At 27.9% G+C, this 22,209-nt stretch overlaps 1 protein-coding gene and 1 long non-coding RNA gene across 5 annotated transcripts; one reads left to right on the top strand and one right to left on the bottom strand.

Annotated features, from left to right (window-relative positions):
- Window positions 1–365: 365 nt before the first annotated feature.
- On the bottom strand, window positions 366–21,945 carry LOC145181699 (E3 ubiquitin-protein ligase LRSAM1-like). 4 transcript variants are annotated; one of them, XM_090099876.1, is made up of 26 exons: window positions 21,818–21,911; window positions 21,592–21,648; window positions 21,403–21,447; window positions 21,087–21,161; window positions 20,666–20,734; window positions 19,800–19,842; window positions 16,796–16,880; window positions 15,344–15,468; window positions 15,012–15,054; window positions 14,528–14,575; window positions 14,193–14,258; window positions 13,920–14,005; window positions 13,687–13,839; window positions 13,481–13,568; window positions 13,339–13,384; window positions 13,182–13,226; window positions 12,865–12,929; window positions 12,679–12,778; window positions 12,504–12,591; window positions 12,281–12,355; window positions 12,066–12,146; window positions 11,807–11,902; window positions 11,583–11,678; window positions 10,586–10,732; window positions 10,389–10,502; window positions 366–729 (listed from the first exon to the last, which is right to left on the bottom strand). In XM_090099876.1, the coding sequence occupies exons 6-26, from the start codon at window positions 19,800–19,802 to the stop codon at window positions 607–609; spliced, it is 1,773 nt and encodes a 590-aa protein (XP_089956002.1). In that variant the 5' UTR covers window positions 19,803–19,842; window positions 20,666–20,734; window positions 21,087–21,161; window positions 21,403–21,447; window positions 21,592–21,648; window positions 21,818–21,911; the 3' UTR covers window positions 366–606. The 4 variants fall into 4 exon arrangements, with proteins under 4 accessions (XP_089956002.1, XP_089955999.1, XP_089956000.1 ...); XM_090099873.1 differs by lacking the exon at window positions 19,800–19,842 and having other exon boundaries at window positions 21,818–21,945; XM_090099874.1 differs by lacking the exon at window positions 19,800–19,842 and having other exon boundaries at window positions 13,920–14,002; window positions 21,818–21,945.
- LOC149883077 (uncharacterized) lies at window positions 3,228–7,063 on the top strand. Its single transcript, XR_016456254.1, has 3 exons — window positions 3,228–5,263; window positions 5,676–6,008; window positions 6,882–7,063. It is a non-coding gene; the product is annotated as an uncharacterized LOC149883077 (long non-coding RNA).
- Window positions 21,946–22,209: the final 264 nt, after the last annotated feature.

Raw genomic sequence — 22,209 nt, 5'->3', positions numbered from 1 at the left:
TCGAAAACCCTCGTGTAAGTAATTTGGGAATTTTGGCCACGAAATTTTGTCCCACTGTGCGTTGGTTGCTTCTACCAGCTTTTTCTTCAGACTTATCATCTGCACAATTATTGCATAAGAAAAGAGTAAGAAAAGTTTTAGGCCATTAAATAGTCAATTTACCCTATAGGTTTCACAAGCGTCCGTCACTGAATAGTAAAAATAAAAAATAATAGGCGAAAAATAGAATAAAATACGAAATATTTTATTTTTAAGTTAAAATAAATTTAAAGGTTAAAAGGTTTTTGAATTTAAACAAAAACAAATTTAACTTTTTTGGTGACGAATAAAAACTCTCAAATAAAGACAAAAAAAAAAAATCATTGTGCGTTACACGTTGCATATTTACAAATCCTAACTTTACAGAGTTTTATCTTACGTTTAAAAAAAACCAAAATTATAAACAATTTTAAAGAGATGCCTCAATTAGCAACTACAGGTGGAGATCAATGCTTACGTCGTAGAGACACTAATTGATCATCTTTCAAAGAGCTCGATCTATCCTGTGACTCGATCTATCCTGTGATCAATTTTTATTTCTCAACAAAAATTTGAAACTTTCTTTATTCAAATATTCAGAATACGATCTACAAGTAAGATGTCGTGTCGACACATCGGACACTTGTCCAAAGATAAGCGGCACTTAGCACATGAGCACACGTGACCACATGGAAGAAAAATAACCTCGGGCTGAAAATTAAAATTAAAAATCAGTTTTTATGAAATGTGAACATAAATAAAAAAGAGAAAAATTGATTCCCGTTGTTTGTAAAAATTTTCAGTAAAACATTTGATGAACCCGAGACTTTTGTGTAAACAAAAAAGGAATTTAAAAGAAAAACAAAGAATCGGCGCATTTAAATTCATCAACCAATATCCTTAACGTTTTTTATTGTTTTAATCATATATCCATATCAGTGGCGGCTCGTCAATGGTGGTATAATTTCCTATTAGTATCATGATCTCAATATTTTTTAAAGATATATAGAGAATATAGAAATTATAAAATTAAAAATTACTAAAATTAAACCCCAAATTACATTAAGCTGATATGATTTTTTTCCGCGGTAAAATTACCTGAAAATATTAATCTAGCATGCGGTATTTTACTTTTAAGTATGCTTGAATAGACGAAAACGAGAAAATTTAATGCGCAACGCGGATTAAAGCAGATTTGTAGCACAAATCTGTAATGCACTTGTCCTCGGTCACCCAGTCTAAAAACGAAGTGCATATTGCTGACAATGCCAGTTTTTTAAATAATATTTATAAATTGGGACAGTAGAAAATCACCAAAACACGATTCGTATTTTCCATATTTTTTTGCCATTTTGCCGGTAAAGTTTAACTTTGAGTTGCAAGATTTAAACTCCAAATAAAAAAAATTGCTAAAAAACCAACAAAATTGCAAAAAACGAAAAAGACTTCCGTGTTTTCATGATTTTCTCTACTATCACTATTTGTAAAGCATTTTAATCCTATATGCTTTTATTGAATATATTTATCTAACATTTTACCATGAGAACTTTTAAAAATGAGCGAGGAGTATAATGGTGTTCATAAGGCTCAAATCTCATGACAGAACAAAAAATTATGATAAGAGACGTTGGAAGCAATAAATTAAGATAAGATGCTGGAAGCGATAAATTTATTGCAAGTTACAAAATGAAAAACTTTAAACATTTAAAAGTGACAGTTATGAAGAAAACATATGAATATGTTAATCTGAAATTACAAATCATTTACAAGGCAAAGTCTTCTTAGACATCAGTTCTGTAGAGTCTTCTTAGACATCCACTAATGTAGCAGATTCGAGCTGGCACAAAAAAAGTGAAAAATACTCAATCATATATTATGGCTCAGCTAAAAGCGAATAATGGAATTATCAAAGCAACGAGTTTCGTTTTTTCCATGTAATTTAAATCCATCACACCTTATGACATCTTTACAACAGCTAAACAAGCGTTTTAGTTCCATTTCAAATCGATCAGCTGGTAGTAACCTGAATCACTGCAGGGTGGCCTCCTTAATTTCTTCTGCACACATAAAATCATGTTGTCGGAGGGACTTCTTTCCAAGTTTAGATCAAAGCATTAGGCCGATTGACTGATCAATCTGACATGTCGTCGATTGAAAAAATCTATAGTAACTGAAGCCATGTGAGGCCTAGCGTTATCATGCTGCCACTACAGCTCACACAATTTTGTTGGTGTGGATCGTAATTTCTGCTAAATCTCTCAAACATTATGTACGAATTCATGTTAGCGTTTACCTTTTACAGCGTCACCGGGAGCCATTACCTCGACGGCACATTTCCCATTACAAGTACAAACAGCATCATGACTGATTGTAATAAAGCTATACGTATGTATGTATGTATGTATGTATGTATGTATGTATGTATGTATGTATGTATGTATGTATGTATGTATGTATGTATGTATGTATGTATGTATGTATGTATGTATGTATGTATGTATGTATGTATGTATGTATGTATGTATGTATGTATGTATGTATGTATGTATGTATGTATGTATGTATGTATGTATGTATGTATGTATGTATGTATGTATGTATGTATGTATGTATGTATGTATGTATGTATGTATGTATGTATGTATGTATGTATGTATGTATGTATGTATGTATGTATGTATGTATGTATGTATGTATGTATGTATGTATGTATGTATGTATGTATGTATGTATGTATGTATGTATGTATGTATGTATGTATGTATGTATGTATGTATGTATGTATGTATGTATGTATGTATGTATGTATGTATGTATGTATGTATGTATGTATGTATGCATGTATGTATGTATGTATAATTATTATTTAAATACTGATTTATAAAACAAAAAAATTTAAATACTGATTATTATTATTATTATTATTATTATTATTATTATTATTATTATTATTATTATTATTATTATTATTATTATTATTATTATTATTATTATTATTATTATTATTATTATTATTATTATTATTATTACTATTTAAATACTGATAGGTTTAATTAGACACGCTATTTATCATATCAAGTTTCAAATGCAAGATGCACTAATTCCTAAGAATATTTGAACATGCCATATATTAGCGTACGTCATAGCTTTCTATAAGAACAAGCCTTGACATCACAGTTATTTGATTTAAGGCCGATTTATAAAACTCCGTTTATATTTTGTCTTTTTACTTTAACTGAACATTTGTATTTAAGCTTATTTTGGTAACTTGTGAAATCTTATTAGTTGATAAATTTCATAATAAAACTTTGGGACCTAACAGCTAACTGGATACTGTGATAACAGATAATAAAATTATATTGATACTATCGAATTAATGATAATTTACTTTACCGCTCTGCAAGTCGACCTATCACTCAACTCAACGAAAATCTCGATTTACAAATTTCCAAAGGATTGAAAGGAGTGGAAAAGATGAAGTGATTCCACCAAAAGAGCAGATTTCATTGTCTCTAATAACAGTGTATTGACGTGAGTGATTGCACTGACGTCAGTGATTGAACTGAAGAAGTTTGTAGTATTGACTAAAAAAGTATCCAAATTTTAACCTCAAAAATTAGATCAATGGAGGACATAAACTTCATAAACAATATTCTTACAAAATTTAGATCCAAAGAAAAGAATCTGTATTCTTTAAGTCGATAAAATGTATGTTAAAGTTTTACTTCTTTACCAAAAAAGTACTTTGTTTGGTCAAGCAATAAACCACTTTGAAAAGTTGGCTACAACAGTTTTACCATTTATTATAAAAATATCTCTTTGAAGGTACAGAATTTATCTGTAGAGCTCTACCTATTGCAAATCTTTCGGTTGACTTCCAGTTTGCAAAATGTTAATCAATTGTTGATACCATAGATAATATTGATAATGGTAGGGCATTAGCAAAAATTACTGAAGCACTGTTAAAAAATTCGAAGTAGTAAATTGTTGATTAAAAAAACCTAAAAAAATCCTTTAGAGGAGTGTTTTGAAATCACCAAAACTTTCCAGCTCATCCTTGAAAGGAGTAAAAAAAAAAAAGCTCCTGATTGTCATCTCAAGAAGAATGAAAGAAATCTATAAGAACATTCAAAATCTTTTGAAATTCACACAATCAAACTTAATTCACTTTGTTTTGTCTTATGACATGAAAATTGCTAATATCATCTATAGAATTCCATGCAAGTAAACTTTGCAGCAATGTGGTGCTGTTTATTCAAACTTTGGATTTTTTAAGAACTATTAGGAGGATTCGAAAAGCTTACCGAGAATTCAACACGGCAAATAGAAGTGATGTGAAAAATGTCAAATGGTTTTGGAATGTTATCCACTCACTATTGATAAACTTTTCAAATGGCTCACTTATTCTGGTTGTAATACCACCCATGGAACTTCACTCGGTTCTAGGTGTGGTCAATCACCTGTACAAAAACTTGACCAGCATTTGGTCAGAATGCAAGGTATGGCCTGAGCATAAAAAATCCCTCTTCAACTATTTAATTTTCATGGAAACAATTGAAAAAAGCTTTTGAAAAATGTAGATAGTCTAAGAAAAGGCTGAAGCAGAAGCTGCATTCATAGCACTTCCTTTTGTTGATACATTCAGAAAACATAAAAAGATGGTTACAGCATGTTTTGTTGATACATTCAGAAAGTTTGAAAAGGTGGTTACAGCATGCATTGGAATATTAATAAAAATCACCAAGAAATTGACAACTTTAGAAGCTCATACCTTGCTCTGCCAGCAACCATTAAACCAAAGTTTGATGCTGTGTTATACCTCATATGTCTCAGTACATCTCTTAGAATCAACAAGATTTTGGCTTGTTTAGCAAACATTTCACAGAAGCACTTCATTCAAACTTTAAGCCTTATTGGTAATAGTTTAAGAGACAGACAACTCACTCAGAATATGGAAAGCATTTGCTTAACTCTGGAATAGAAACATTTTTGCATACACACACATATAGACATATTTTATGTTGCACACTAGAATCTTTTTATAATTTCATTTTTCTGAAACTTAAGATTTTTATTTATAAATTGATATTTTTTTCATGTGTTGCTTAGTAATTTGTTGTTTAGAAAAGATATTTTGTTGAAGAAATGGATTCAAAACTGCTTGGAAGATAACCCATGGATATGTACACTCCTCAAAAGGATGTTTTCATCAACAACTCATCCCAAAACTTTTGAACAATGAAAGGTAACCAAGTAAACCATCGACATTTAAAACAATCGAAAGTTAAACATAATCTTGAAACCTCAGTTAATTAGTCAACATTTGTAACTATAGTTCACACAGCTGACTATGTACAAAAAAATGAAATAAAAATTTTTGATACAACCAAAGCAGAGGTGGAATGCAAACTCCTATTGATACTCATGGTCCAATGATCATAAATTTACTCTTAATAAAAAATATACCAATTTAAATAACAAAATGTTTAATTGGCCTTCAGTTTATGCAGCCTCTTGCAAAATGTCAAGCCCTTTTATCATAAAAAGCCATGAGTCATCTCAAAGCATAATATTGCAATTAATTAAGCTTTTGTTTTGGTTGGCTTTTTCTTCCTCCCATATATATTTCAAATTTCGAACTTTGGTTCAATATTTAGAAAATCGCTGCAAAGTGCTAGAAAATATTATTTAAATGCTTCAAAATAGAGGACAAGAGAAAAAGTAACTGAAACCAATGACAATGTTTCTGACGCTGATGTGTCAAGTACAAGTGTGCTTAATGATGATGCGAAGACATATTTGAAAGATATGGCAATTGGGCATGATGATTTTTCACTGACATGGTGGAGGCAAAGTAAAAGTCGATTTTCTTGTCTTGCAAAGCTTGGTCATTCACTTCTGGCAATCCCAGGGACCAGTGTCATTTCAGAGCATTTGAACTCAATATCTGGGAACATCACTTCCATTAAATGCTGCAGTCTACTATCTGAGTATGTAGAAGAACTTACTTTTCTTCATAAAAATTTGTAGACTTTCCGCATTAGAATAAGTATGCTTTGTTGATAATGACACTAGTCTTTAATAATAAATGTGCAATTAGTTTAGTTTAGCCTAGTCTTAACCTGACATTACCTGAGTTTTACATGCCAGCTTGTTATATACTTACTGCAGCACAGTTATGATTTGAATGGTTTTTTCTTTGTTATGAGTATTTCAAGTTGATTTATACTTTTACAGGTTATGTGCATAGTAAATCATTTGAATGTTCTTGTTTAATTAATTAGTTCAACTCTGACAGTGACAACTCAGAACTGACCCTTCATTTTTGTCATAATGATTAAATCAATTGAATGTACACTTACAGTAGTTTATCTAAAGATATAAACATGTGAAGACTAAATATAACTTTTAAAGTTTTCATTTACATAAAAGTTGATGAATAAAATCATTTTATTAATCTCAAACTTAATTGAAACTTTTGCAATCTCAATTGAACTCTATTGAAGATAAAAAACCTAATCTCACACAGCTGTAGTTGTAACCTTTTTTGCTTACTTAATTTTAATTTCAGTCATTCTTTAGTTGCTTTTAGTTCCTGTCATGTTTGACTGTTTGTATTTCCTAAATAACTCTCCATTATTATTAATGACTATCGATTAAGTCAATTATAATTTAGTAACTAATCATCACTGAAAATTATTACCATTAAACTAAGAATTATCATTTTGTTGTAGACTTCTAGTAGTGGTAGTAGTTTTAGGCTATTTCAATTATTTAATACAACTTTTTAAAATGCACAAAGCAGAAGTTTAATGTATATAGAATTGGTAATCACTAGACAATGGTTTTTGGTCTTTGTTTAGGTAGAAATGGCTAGAGCTTTAACAAAAAGAAGTTATGCCAGTGGATGGTAAATTATGCCAGTGGATGGTAAATTGGAAAATCAACAAAAGAGTTGGAATAGGATTTTTCTTCTTAGAAACAAGTGCTGGAAAACTTCTTCTAATATCATTAGAAAGAAAAGAAATTATTAACTTAAGTGCCAGCATTACCATATTATCTACCTTTTGTTACTGAGAAAATGTTAGGATACCAACTATGCCAGTCAGATTTTAGGGGTAGGAGAGGGGTCAGGCATGGGGGAAGGGGGCTGGGGCAAATGTTTTGAGACAAAATTTTAGCTAAATAAAGCAACTTGCCACATGCAAGAAAATAATTTATTTTTGTACTGTTTTGTAGCCCATATAATTTGAAGACATGTCTACACTTTAGTTAGACAAATGAGCAAAGCTTATTTGGTAAAATATTTTCAAGTTGAAAATACGCCACATGCAAGAAATTATCAGTTCATCAAACACTTTGAGGATAGTTTGTCAAGTGAAAATAAGACAAGAAAAGGTCATCCAAGTAAATTGAACAAACAAAAGCAACTAAAGTTTAAAATTTTTACAGAAAATACTGTTGGCATGAGTCAAAGAAAATGCGCACTAAAGTACAGTCAATAGTAACTTGAACAATTTAGTACACTAAAGTACAGTCAGTAATAACTCAAACAAATGCCTAGAAAGTGTAAAGAAGTTTGGCAAAGCAAGAAAAATTCTTTGCGATTAGCAGCAAAAAATACTTTACATTTTTAGATAACATTCCCAAGAATTTTACTTATGCAACAAACAAACCAGTCCACAAGAAATAAAATTTAAATCTAAGGAGAAGTTTGTAGCAAAGGTCCTTTATGGTTGGCATTTTACAAAAAAGTTGTTTCTGCACCATACATAAGAAAGACCAAAGGTCAATGCAGATGTGTATCATTGAAGTTTGCCAAAATTAAAATTTATCAAAAAACATCATTAACTAGATAAATATATTTTTTGGCCTGACCTAGCAAAAACAAAAACAGATATGGCTATTATGCAAAAACAACAACAGATTGGCTCAATGAGCAAAATGTACCTTTTGTGCTACAGCATATAAGTCCACTGAATGCTTTGAGGACTTTTGGTCCATTTTGGATGATATGGTTTATAAGCAAGTTTGGTTAGCAATGTATGCAAAACAGTTGGCAAACAGGATCAAAAGATAGTTAATAAAATCAATATGAAAGTTGTCCAGACCATGATGGAAGGCATATGCAGTTATTTATGAAAAAATGAAGACCATGGAAATTTTTTTTATTTTGTGAACAGTTAGCTATTTTCATCTCTTTTTCAAAAGACTGTCTAATAATAATGTGAACAGTTATCTATTTTCATCACTTTTTCATAAGACTGTTTTCATAAGATCTAAGACATGTCTTTTTGATAAAATAATCCAAAAATAAAAAAAATGAAATAGAAACAAGTTAAAAAAATGAAACAGAAACAAGTTATGTGCTGCCAAAAAAATGAAATTACATGCCTACAAATTATTTTTAAAAAATCTACAAATTATTTTTAAAAAGCTGCATAAAAAATTTCAAATTGTACAGAATGAAAGAGGAATTTTTCAAAAAGATTTATATGAACTTTTTGATGTTGTCAGGAAAAACCAAGAAGTGGTCACTTCAGCCCTATTATTAGAACATTCTTCTAGTTCAACCAGCTTCTGAAACTGAGTTTTTATCTGATGATGAACTTTTCAGAGTTTACACATGCAGCTTCAAAAAGGGAAGGGAATAACATTCCGACCTAAGAATTGAACCTCACACTTGACCATATTACCATCAGTAATTGACAAGCTACTTTTGTTATTGCTGCAGCTGCTCAAGCTCATTTGCATTATCTGAATATCATTCCAGTTTCTTGCAGCACTATCGATTGTTCTAGAATGTTTACATGAATACTCAAGGCATTGAGGACCGAAAATCATATTCAACCCAGGTCCCACCTCTGTTGCATTGGGATGAAAAACTCCTACAAGATATTGTCGAAATGTAAAGGTAAACAGAATTACAATCCTAGTTTCTGAACTTGAAGAAAAAAAATTACTGGAAGTTTTCAAAACCATAAGGGAAGCAGATGAGGAACATGCTAATGCCTGCCTAGAACTATGTGATAATTGGCATCTCAAAGACAAAATACATGGACTTGTGTTCGATACAACAGCTTCAAACACTGGCTTGATATCTGAAGTTTGCACAATTACTGAACAAACTTCCAAGAGTGGATATCATGTTGCCACTGTGTTTTTGAAGTTTTCCTTTTCAGTGTATTTGCATCCATATATCTTAGAACTATTAATAGACTTGATGTAGGTTTATTCAAAAGATTTCATAAAGGAAATATGATGCTGTTGATGAAACACTTTTCAGTGAATCCATGACTGATCTCTACAATGAAATGGTCGCATACTACAAAGAAGTTATAAAAAATTATCACCAACGCCAAGACTACAGCGAGCTGTTACAGCTGTGACTCATCTTTCTTTGTGGTTGCTCCAAAGATAGTGTAATTTTAAGCACCGTAAGCTATGCACCGTAAGCTATGCACCGTAAGCTATGCACCATGAGCCATGCAGCCAAGTGGATGGTAAAGGGATTCTATTCCATCAAAATTCTTTAATATCTTTAAAAAAATCAAATGACTTACTCTCATTGCTCTTAAAAAAAAGCTTTGACCAGCATCAGCCTGTTTGTTGCTCTAGTTTATGGAAAATTTTGGCATGAAGGTTGCTTGACAGAAGAGCTCCATATAATGAGTTGAGACTGTTGAGACTTTTGAATGATTATACCTGCAACAATGTGATTAGAGATGCAGCAATAGCAGCCTTCAAAAGACAGTTATTGTATTTTTCCAAACATTTGGTTGACTTAACTTTTTTTGACCACCCTGCATTAGCACAAAAGCCAATGTGGTTAAACATGCAGAAAAAAGAAAAAGTCACCACAGAGTACTAGTACCTTTTTTTAAAATTGAATAAAAGCTATTTAGTTTATCAACATACTGCATCACAAAATTCATTAAACAAAATTGTTTGACTATCTACTTTGTGATATCATATTATTCAAGTTTGTTAAAATATTTACCATAAATTACTGTAGAATGTTTATTTTATTTCATTTCAATGAGGAACACTGCTGACAACTATTTTAAAAAAATTCTGAAAAATTTTTAATTCGGCACAATTATAAACAATATTCTAAAAACTCCTAAATGGAAACCCTGTCCAAACATTATATCAACAGGCCGCCACTGATCTCTATTATTCCTAATATTAAATTATTCATCTTTATTAATCTGTTGTTCATGTTTCTCAGAGTTTAAATATACAAACAAAAAAATATTTTGACAGCAATAAACTGTAAACAAAAATTCAACAAAACGTTCCTGATTTACTTCTTTATTTGAGATATAAGTTGTTATTTTTTTGAACACCTACTTTTATTAAAAAAGTACCTGAACATCCATGCAAACAACACATTCAAGCTCTTTAAAAACATTTTCTGAAGCACAAAATATACTGTAATCATGTTGGGCTAGATTGGTATCTTCAGCTTGTTTCTCCTCTGCCTATTTAAGGGGAAAAAACTCTCTCAAAGGTGATAATAATAACATCAATAAAGATAAAACACCCTAATAACAAATATTTATACCTTTTTATAGTTCTCATTACTATCAGCTTTGTTTTTACAAGAATCATTTGCATAGATATTTAATTCATTTTGATATAACATATCATCACTCTCACATGTGTTTGAACAAACACTGTATTCTGAACTATTGATACCTCTTTGGCTTGCCTATAAAAAGAATACAGAAATTAAATAGACTGGTTTCTACATTAAAATTCAAGTTTTCTGACATTTCCAGCATGCATCACATTTTACAAAGAAACTGTTTTTTTATGAAAACATTTTTTATTTTGGTTAAAATCTTTTACTTTTTGATAGGTGCTAATTATTCCTGCTCCTACAACGAATTTCATTTACTTTAAACATTTCAAAACTAGCTGAATATGGTATTAATATGGTGTTAATGGTAATTTATTAATTTAATGAGCCGGTGTAAAGCTTTATTTTTAAAAACACAATGTGGAAAAAAATTTAACTGAAAAAAGTCATTAATTGGATTTTTTGTTATATATAAAGAATTTAAGAATAACAAATGCAAAGTTATAGTTGTAAAAAACATAATACTGGTAAAAAAAATCATTATGTGATGCTGAAATACCCAAACCTATTCTAGAAAATGATTTAGGTGTATATTATATATTTATTGAATAACCATTGCTAAACATACAACAAAACCGAAAAAATTTATCTAATCACTCATTTCAATATCAATAATAAAAAGAAATTTAAAATTTTTCTAAACTTTATCGAGAGTATGCAGCATCTCATTTATAAGAAAAACATTTCTAAGTTAAAAGTTCCTTTTTTTAGATGCGGTGGTTTGAACAAGTCCAACAAAAAATAAAATGATAAGTCATCTAAAAACTTATCGTGAAATATTTTACATGCAAATCAAAATTATAATTGATTAAAAATAGATTAAAACTACTCTCTCTACAATCACAAAAATCAATAAGAAATGTCATACACTGGTATAAGTTCATTGATATTTTAGACTTTATTTGACAGAAAAAATTACCATGTATTTTTTCAATGAGTTCCTTTCCATGAGTTGTTGAAATTGTATAAACCAATAATCTTGAAAACCCTTATCTCTCTTGGAATCCATTTCTTTCTAAAAATTAAAAAAATTGAAAAAAATTTATTTAATACCACATGTAATTGTATAATAATGCAAATATTAAAGATAGCTAAGTAAATAAACAAGAGATATGTAGAGTAAAAAATCAAATTTGTTTATACTATTGACTGCTTCAAGCTTTCTTCTCTACTGTCTCGATCTTGCATCAATTGACTCAGCAGAACAGCTGTATTTACACGCATGTTACTCAATGTATTCTATAAAAAAATACATTTATATAGATAAGAAGGAAAAAGTATATATATATATATATATATATATATATATATATATATATATATATATATATATATATATATATATATATATATATATATCTTATAGAATTTCTATTTTATCCACATGTAAATAAACTATTACTATATCATTCTTATTCTGCTCTTGCTTTTTATCTAATTCCAGCATTGATAATCTTGCTAATTCATTTTGCACCATGGCTAACTGTGAAATAAATGTAAACATAATAGCAACAACATAGAAATATTTTTTATAAGACTTGAAAAATATTATAAGAATTTTGTATGAAAAATATTACCAGTTGAGCAAGAGTTTGAAATAATCACATAAATTTGTACCTGCATACGTATTCTGTTCAATTTGGCATCTTTCTGTGATTGTAGTATTTCAAAAGCTTTCATTTGACTTTCTTGCTATAAAATTTAAATGCTGCTTTTTTTAGTAATAACTTTTAATTTAAAATTTGTATATAATTATTTATGATATCTAATGTTATACAATAATATGTTAAATATACTATATAATAATAAATCTAAATGCAAAAGTGTAAAGATAAATTACTTCTGCAAGAATTGACTTTACAAACTTCTCATGAGCACGATCCTTTTCCTCCAATAAGCTGTCAACATCAGGACTATTCATTGCAACACTTTTAAAGAAAAAGTTTTATTGAAGAAATTTCATTTAAACTAAAAAATTAGCTTTAGCTTATTAAAATAATCTCAAAAAATATTACTGTTGTATGCTTTTTCTCCATGCTTCATCTCGGGAAAACTCAAACTGGTCCCATTTCTTCTGAGACTCAAATGTTTCTTGTAATATTGTAGACATTTTTTCTACAAAAATATTTAAACAAATTTTATAATTTTACTATTGAAACTTAATACAACATACGATTCATTCGTTTAAAATATTTGCCTACTAATTATCTCTTCTTTTTGTAAATACTTGTTTTCTTCAACTTTTACAAGGTCATTAATTCGACATCTAGGAACCAAATACATTACCATAAAAAACCATCCTAAAATTATCCCTCAAAGATATATACATTTTATTTCTTAACTACTTGTTAATTGAGTTTTTACATTAATCGAAAAGGTCATTCAAATGGATTAGAAAATTTTATCATCCATTGTAAAACAATTAAAATAATTAATCTTAAAGAATCAACTTAAAGGATAAATAAAATAATTGAATTTAAAATGTAACCAAATACTGGAATATATGCATAACACTCACTGATCTCTTTCAAGCTCTTCCAACAAAGCATCTGTTTTTCTGGCTCTGAAACCAAAAAGAATTGGTAATTGATCTATTTAACCATATGAAAAAGGACATTTTGCTATGGTGTTTTGATTTTTTTAAACAACTTTGATTTGAAAGAGTTAAAATCTACCTTTCCGAAATTTTCAGAACTAGTTCTAAGGTATTTGATGTATCTTCTATAAAAGGAAAGAGATATAAAAAAAAATATAGATTTGTCAATAAAATGAAAAAGTGGAAACCTCTTACAAAAATAACTAAAAAAGATAAAATACCAATCTTAAGTTGCTGAACAATTCTTTTGTGACGTTGTTCCTCATCATCTAATGTTTTCATTAAACTTTGATTGCTATTAATTTCATGCTAAAACATTTAATAATAAATTCTACAGTTTTAGTAACTAGACAAACAATTTAAGTTTAAATTGAAACATTAAAAAAAAAAAAAAAATTGATTGGAACAAAATAAAACCAAAATTTACCTTTGCTGCAGCCACTAATTCTTTGTGGCGCTTACTTTGTGAGTCTAAAATCAACATAGCACGAGCTGACTGCCCCTCAGCACTTTCTTTTTCATTAAGTGCAAACTGTTTTGAAGTTAGTTCTTTTTTAAGCTCACGCTTTCTAATTAACTCCTAAATAAATTCCCTAAAAGTATTAGCTCTTGTATGCCAAAACAGCCAAATTATTTTTTAAATAAGAAACTTAAAAGCACCTCAAAGTCATCTTCTGGAGGGATTGCTGCAGGTAAAATACTTGATCTGGTTGACAAATCTGAATATCCATATTTTAAATTTGCTGCTACATACAAATAATGTACAATGTTGTTTTATTATTTTGATTCTTTTAATATAATGATTGTAATAATAGCTTATATAATAATAAATAATAACTTTAATAGTAAACTATAACTTATCAAAAATATTACTCCTTTGAAAATTTGTTAATTTTACAAAGTAAAAAAAAAATAATTTAAAAACTAGCTTACACCCTGAAGAAGATTCATTAATAGAACATCCATCACATACATTAAAATCATATTGATCACCTTTCACTTTAAAAAAAAATTTAAACATTACTATAATTATTAAAGTTTACAAGAATAACTAAATTGCTCTTTTTAAATCATTATTAACTGATGACAAAGAAAAATTGCTTTAAGAAATATACCTTGTGGTATTTATTAAAATCTTGAGTTAACATATTTATTATTCCATAATTTAAAAAAGCTAAAATGCAAAGGTTTTTATGTAACACTAACTTTTTTTAAACACCAAGCTTATAAACAAAAACAACAACGCCATGTCAAAGAAAAATACTCACATTCTGTAAAAAATCTTCTTATTTCACGAATACCACCAGCTGTAATTTCTGTACAAAAAAAACCTTAAAATTTGTACTGAGGTCTGTTTTTCAAACATGAAATAATATGACTGAATAAGATTGCCAATAAACCCATTTAAAATCACTGATTAAGTTAACTGATAAACTCATTTAAAATCATGGATTGAATAAGATAACTGATTAGCTGGTTTAAGATCACTGATTAAATAAGATACTGATAAACTCTTTTAAAATCACTGATAAAGTAAGATAACTAATACGCTGGTTTAAAATCACTGATTAAATAACATAACTGACAAACTCATTCAAAATCACTGATTAGAGACTTTTTTTTTTAATATTATTTTAAAAATTCAACAACAACATTAAAAGTACTTAAACTAACACATTTTTGTATTTAAACTTTCTCTCTTTTTATAACAAGCTTTTGTTGTTTCTAAGTTTTCTAAAATTAAATTCTTACCTTTTGCAGGATAAGTTATTCTCTCAAAATCAAACCTAAAAACCTTAAAAAAGATACAATAAGTAAATTTAAAGCAAATTTTAAATTTGTTAGAACAGCAGTAAAACTCTTTGAAATAATTTCCCCCTAACTTCCTTTATTTGTACACTTTTAAGAAAATAGTTTTTTTTTTTTTGTCTAAACATAATACAAAAGCAATTTTTAATTTAAAAATTCTTTAAAATTCAAAGTTTAGTTTTCAATTTTACTTAATTATAATTTGAAAGAGAGAAACTTTAAAGAGAAAAAGTGCATAAAAAAAAAAAAAAAAGCCAAAAGAAAGTTCTTCGCACTTTAATAGCTTTTAAATAACAAAGATTCACTGGAAGGCTTGTCATCCATTTGTTTTGGCATACATCCAACTCCTCCAACTGTTGTAAACTTTTAATGCTTTGTGGTAAAGATGACAGCTGGTTATCTAAGCAAAAGAATAATAAAAGCATATTTTCTTATTTTTGAAATTTTGAATAGCAAATTTAAATAGGAAACTGCAGGTATAATAAATATTGTATTATAGAAATCACTTTGTGAGTTCAATTGTAAATAAATACAATGTAAAGCATTTTTAGCAGTCCAATCAAATTATGTAATCAATCCCAAAACTAAAATCAGTGTTGCAGTTCACAGTTTAGAAGGTCCAAAGCAATTATATTTAGTCAGTCCAAAGCAATTATATTTAGTCAGTCCAAAGCAATAATTTTTAGTCTTACAACACTTCATGACAATTAGTAATGCATCAATTGCTGTAAATTTCATCACTTAGCCAGCACTACAACCACAACTACAGTACAGATTTCACAATACTATTCAAGCTTTGATTCCTACCATAATAATAGTATTTGGTATTGCATGAAGTGCTATTATTGCAATTGCATAAACAATTGTATTACTGTTGCAGCACTCAATCCTAATTACTAATTTTTTATTTAGTAATCAGGATTTTTCACCATGAACTTTTATAGAACTTTTCTTTTAAGATAGACCAATCATTGCAATAGAGACAACTGTCTTTTTGATTGAAAATGCAATAGTTATTACTTTATTTGAGAAGAACTTTTCATTTTGGAACACTAACAATTTATTTTTTTTGCCATGCTTTGAAATCACATGGAATTATTTGTAATTATTTAAATCACGCATCAATAACTTAGTAATATCAAAAAAATTCAAATCAAAATGCATCTTAATTTTCAAGAAAGAGAGATTTTATGAAAAATCTTAAAAATATTTATTGATAAGTATCACAGCGATGGAAAATATCTATTTTGGCTAGATTTGGCAAGCAGACATTATGCTACAAAGGTTTAATGCTGCTTAGATGATCTCAATTATGTACCCTGTGACATAAACCCACCAAATCTTCTTCACATGAGAACAATTGAAAGCCTTTGGAAATGATTGGCTCAGAAAGTGTATGAGGGAGGATGGACAGCTCAAACTGAAAGGCAGTTGATGTTATGCATTAAAGCAAAGGTAAAAGAATTTAATGAAACTTTTTTACAAGATATTAAAAAAAGGGAAAATTGTGCAAAATAGCTGATAATGGTGTGCTATCCAAATTAGAAACATTGAAAATTAAATAACAGTTAATAAGTAATAATCATCTAAAAAAGATCTTTGATTAAAAATAAAATAACTTTAAAATTTGTCTCAATCCACTTGTTCCATTTGTTACAAGCATTTGAAAATAAAGTAAGTGAATGTAAGTAAAGTAGTGTTTAGGTAAAAATGGAACAATTATTTACCAGCTAAAAGAAGAATTTTTAAAGAGAAAAGTTTTCCAATTGAATCTGGTAACTCTTTGAACTTGTTATGAGACAAATCCAGCTTCTAAATAACAGTAACAAAAAATAATGAACAACAATACCAAAAAATACAAATAATAAAAAATGTTTTTATTGTTCTTAATGATATACTTATTAATATTATACTTTTTAAAGTTCTTAATGATATACTTTTTATACATATTATGTGATGTAGCCTGAGAATATTTAATAACATAAAAAGTAGAAAGACCTCTTAGGAACTGCTATTTGCATTAATATATTTGCAACAGGTATTTATTACACATATTTTTTTAGTAGGTGGCCATATAACATTTTGTTGGAGCACAAATTTAACTTTCACATCTTGTTCTGTCTTTTTTTTCCTTTAAATATGCCAGCCCACCAAAAATCATCCTACTTGCAAGCTACATATTTGAATGGTACTATGCCATCAGTAGTCAGCTGTTGGTGAGGTGTTTTAAGACTACCATTGATTATATGTTAACTTTTTAAAACACTGTATCTTTACTTGTTCTTTTGAAGGAAATAACTGTCTTCACTTGTTCTTTTGAAGGAAATTTTGATGTCTTTGACATGTTTATAATAGTGGTAAGATGTTGCCAAAGGCATGGCTTTAGTTACTACAAATCTTTCTACAAGACTAGTTCTGAGTGGTTGTAGAACATTTTTAGGTATAAAATCAAAGTTTATCCCTAGAATGTTTTGAGTACAGCACTTAAAAAATGTATTAGATATTTAGTTAATAAGAGTATGCTGCAAAATTGCCTTAGAAACTATAACATTTTATCTAAAACTTTATATAGTTAAAGACACTTATAAATAGTGTATATAAAATTGATACTTGTTTTAATCTTTCTAAAAATATAAACTTTTGAGTTTTTTCTTTTGATATACTTTTTACTCTTTTGATTGATCAAAGTTTTCTTTTGATTACTTAATACCTAAAGCATAAAAACTTTTTCTTTAGGTAAGCTTCATAAAGAAATCACAGTATTTGTCATTTATTTTTTATATACTTCCAAATATCAACAGGTGATGAGTACAAATTGAAAAAAGCTTATCAACCTGATCTTATAAATTAGAGCACCACAGAAGAACGTCCTATTCCAACTTATCATGCTTACTAAACTTAATTTTACTGTAAACAATTTTAATTGAAGTTCAGACACAAATATATCTTTTTTGCATACAGTCTTTAACTAAGTCTAAACCAAACAGAACTTAGTATCATACAATTGTTGCACAGTCTAAACCAAACGAAACATTTTACAAAAAAAAGTTTATAAAAAGTGTCAAAAATCAAACATCTTGCTGCTGTTATAAATTATTCAGCATGTTAAGACATAAACAAACTAAAAAAAAAACACATTAAGTCTCTTTAAGCCAAACTAAAATTAATTTAATAACTTTAAGAAAGAAAACAACATTTTTTAATGCCAACATGTTTCAATCATGTCACAACAAAAATACAATTTTCAAACTATATATACCTAATTGTTAATTGGAGTAAATATGTTGAGCAATTGTCAACGCTTTAAGGAAATTAATGCTGTAATAACAGAAAAATGAAAAAAGATAAACAACAGGAATTAGTAAAATTAAAGGTTAAGAGTTATTTTATAATAAAATATTTTATATCTTAAAAGGGTTCTACTGACTTAATATGTGATTGAGTAGTTGGAAATAGGGCTCTACTTATATCTTAAACAGTGATTATTTTTAAACAGAAAACTTTCTGATAATGTAATTGTTTCTTACATGGACTATGAAAATAAATGTAACTCTCCTATTGGTAAGCCTTTTTTATGAGAAAAAATGTGTACAAAAATGTGTAAGTATACAGACTGCAAAAAGATCAAAAAAGTTAAAGGTGTCTTACAAAAGGTCTCCACATCCATTTAGTTTTCATCTGTAAAATAAACCTGACAACATTTACTATCTTAGCAAGCAAACTATATGAACCACCAACAAAAAAAAAATAGCAAAATATTAGTTTTTCAGAGAGTAAATCTTACAAGGATAAGGAATTTTCTCACGAAACAGAACTACTTGAGATTTTTCTAGCTAGCCATACAGATTGAGGTAATCAAAGTGATGCTAGCGAGATAACTTATGATACAGTGATTAAGAAATTTCAGAAATTGATGTTCAGAAAATTGCCAACAAAAAACAATATCTTGCAAAAGTATACTGAAATCAAGAAGTAAAGAAATATTTGCTTGAATAAAAGATCTTAAGACTAGATGGACCAGTCTTTTGTTAACGCTTCACTGCATCTATATTTATAAAAAATTTGGGTACAAAAGGCAAAATAGACACTTAAATCTACTTAAAGGTGAATCTTTTTCATTTTCTAATAATTAAATTAAAATCATATTAGCCATTACAAAAGCTCTCATCAAGGATTTCTGTCTTCAGGATGCAAAATTGTTCACCACAAAGGTTGCCATAACTTTTGTGTTATAAAAACTTGAAGATGCTAATCAATTTGTCAGTAAAAAACTACATTCAGTTCTCTTTCCTTAGATGCAACAGTGGAGAACATTTATGAATGAGATCCTTCAGTATCTGCATAATGGTATAACTAATTTTGAGCCAGAATTTAAATTGGAGCTTGTAACAGTTCCTTCTTAAATGAAATGCCACAAATTAATAGTTGAGTAATTCAATAGACTATATGCATCAAATCCAATTAATTACTAACAGCTTATGAGTATAAAGTTTAACTTTTTTTTTTCAAATGAGGCACCTCATTTGAAACAAAATTGTATCTGAATCTGCTGAGTCTCCCTCGGAATCAATTTCTTCTCCTCTTAAAGAATCTTTAAATATCTCAGATGTGCTCAATAATGCTGTAAAAAAAGTAATTATCCCAAAGATGCTGTTGCAAAAAAATCCAAAAAAAAAAGTAATTGCTTGAAAAATCTTATAAGGGTAATTTTTTAATGAGTATTAAACCTACCATTGTAGAATTTGAATGCAATTTTTCTGCAGCAGGTCTGCAACTAAAATAAGAGGTTGTTAGGGAGACGAAGCTTTGATGTATCTTGTTTCCTTAAAACTTATTTTAGATAATAAGGAATAATTATACTACTATATTATCAATAAAAACAATAAACTCTATTTTAATAAATAATTTTTAAATCTAATTTTAATGTGCCATATTGTTAATTTTCTTAAAACTTTGTTAAATTAATATGTTCCTATAATTCATGAACCAGTGCTTTTAATTTCTGGGATCCCAGGGTAAATTAATTCCAAAACCCCAGGATTGAAAATATGGTAGAGGATTACAAAAAATTGTTGGAAAATTCACTTTTAAAAATAGCTAAGTAGTTATTTTCTTTATTACTTAGCCATCAGAGCTCTTTTTATAGACTAAATAAGAAATTCACAATTGCAGATTTTGCCCCATTTTTCAGCAAAATATCTGCTCTTCAAACAACTATAATTTCTGAATGGCTTACAGTAGAAGCTTAATTTTTAGAAATTTTCACACCTCTACTGGTACTGTTATTGGTAAAAAAAATTTAGGCAAATCTATTTTTGAGGGTGATATTGCATGGATAATTTTATATGGAATGACCCTATTATAATTACTTTAAAATACTTAAGATTTTGAAAGAGTTTAAGCTTTTAAAAAATCAAAAAAAGTATAAAAGAAATCAAGTATTTATGTATTTAAAAGATTGGTTTATTTTTTATATAGCAATAATTATTAAATCTAGTTTTTATTATCAATTCAAAAATTATAAGCTGTTTAGAACTTCTATAGTATAATTTAAAATAAATTCACTGTAAATATAGAAAAAGGTTTATATCGCAAACCTGAAGGGATGAAAGCAAGTGCATGGATTTATTCAGTTTTGTCATAACATTATTTGATAAATCTAAAGTCTAAAAAGAAGTTTTTTTTTAAAGCCATTGTAAATTTTGAAAATCACAAAAAAGATAATCACAATTTAAATATAACTTTTTTAAAAATTTTTTCACATAACTAAAATTTCAATATATAATGATACATTGAATAATTATTTTATATTACGTTACCATGTTTATGTTAAAAATAAATAAGTATATTGATCTTATACAATATATATATTATACATTAATATATATACTAAATATTATTTAACATCAACAGACTTATTTTTACTGATGCATGATGAATGCTACTTATTTAATAATACTTAAAGAATTAAATTTTTTGCAAATGGTTCCAAATATGTAATTTAAAATAATTAATTACCGTCAATCCTGAAAGATTTTTTATGTCACCCCCTCCTTTTATTTCTTCTAAACTGTTATGTGACAAAATGAGTACCTACATAAATAGCAAATATTATTCGTATTTGTACAATCTACATATAAATTTTACCTAATAAAAATCTCAATTCAGGTTATGTGCATGTCTTCAAGCATAAAAAATATATATTAATTTATAGTTTAAGACCTACAAAATAAGATTTATTAACTTATAGTTTAAAATTGCAACATCAAATATAACTTTATTGCTTGTTATTTGTAAAGTAAACCACATTTTTTTAATTAAATTAAATAGTTACCTTTTTAAGCATAAGTTTACATTTTTCAAATACCCCATCTGGAATCTATTTTAAAAAATCATATATAGGAGTAGGCATACTGTATATCACCAATTGTATAGAATGCTTAGTTCCATAACTATATAAATAAGTTATTTTCTAAAGATATCAAATATCAGAAGAAAAACTTTGAATTAAAAATACTCTAACTTTGCTTATGCCACATTCTGATAAATCAAACACATCAGAACCAGATTTTTCATTAACCTAAAAATGGTACCTATTATTTATATAACATATCAATTATATATAAAACAGTCATGACGCCTAATAATATACAATGATATAAAAGGGAAGCCATTTATTTGTATGCAACTAAAGATCTTAGGAGATTTATAAACAGAAATCCTTTAAAAAAATTAAAAAAAATACTCACAGCTGCAAGCTTGTATTGTAGAGTTTTCTTGGTTTGACTATTTTTTTGAAACATATCTAATCATTTGTGAAATATATATTTAATTTATTTTCTTGAAAACAAAAAAAGGTAGCTAGCAGGTAAGTAGCTAACAAACTTTTATACTTAAAAAAAAAAAACTAGTTTCAATAATTTCAATTTTAATAATTGATTTCTTTTATTGTAGTTAATATATAAATATATATATCTAAAATATCTAAGTTAAAATTCCATTATATTTCATGCTGATCCTACTTTTTGCATCATGCTATTTTCATCACGGTATTGTTATCAACATTAGCTCACATTTGCCTTTAGAGAATGATTTGGAGAAGATATGCAAATTTATTAGCAAAAGTTTTATAAATTTACAT

Source organism: Hydra viridissima, unplaced genomic scaffold (genome assembly GCF_058129835.1).
Source record: "Hydra viridissima isolate aposymbiotic clone 2 unplaced genomic scaffold, HvirCarnegie_v1 scaffold_10, whole genome shotgun sequence".
NCBI lineage: Eukaryota > Metazoa > Cnidaria > Hydrozoa > Anthoathecata > Hydridae > Hydra > Hydra viridissima.
This window is presented reverse-complemented; position numbering and strand designations above follow the sequence as displayed.

What these genes read in the sequence shown, in the direction of transcription:
- LOC145181699 (XM_090099873.1), bottom strand. Translation starts at nt 21,871, where the DNA reads ATGTTTCAAAAAAATAGTCAAACCAAGAAAACTCTACAATACAAGCTT. An exon ending in ACTTGCTTTCATCCCTTCAG is followed by an intron (nt 16,881 to 20,665) that starts GTTTGCGATATA and finishes ACTGTTATTTAG; the next exon opens with AAGCTGGATTTGTCTCATAA. An exon ending in AGCAGAATAAGAATGATATA is followed by an intron (nt 11,903 to 12,065) that starts GTAATAGTTTAT and finishes ATTTTTTTATAG; the next exon opens with AATACATTGAGTAACATGCG.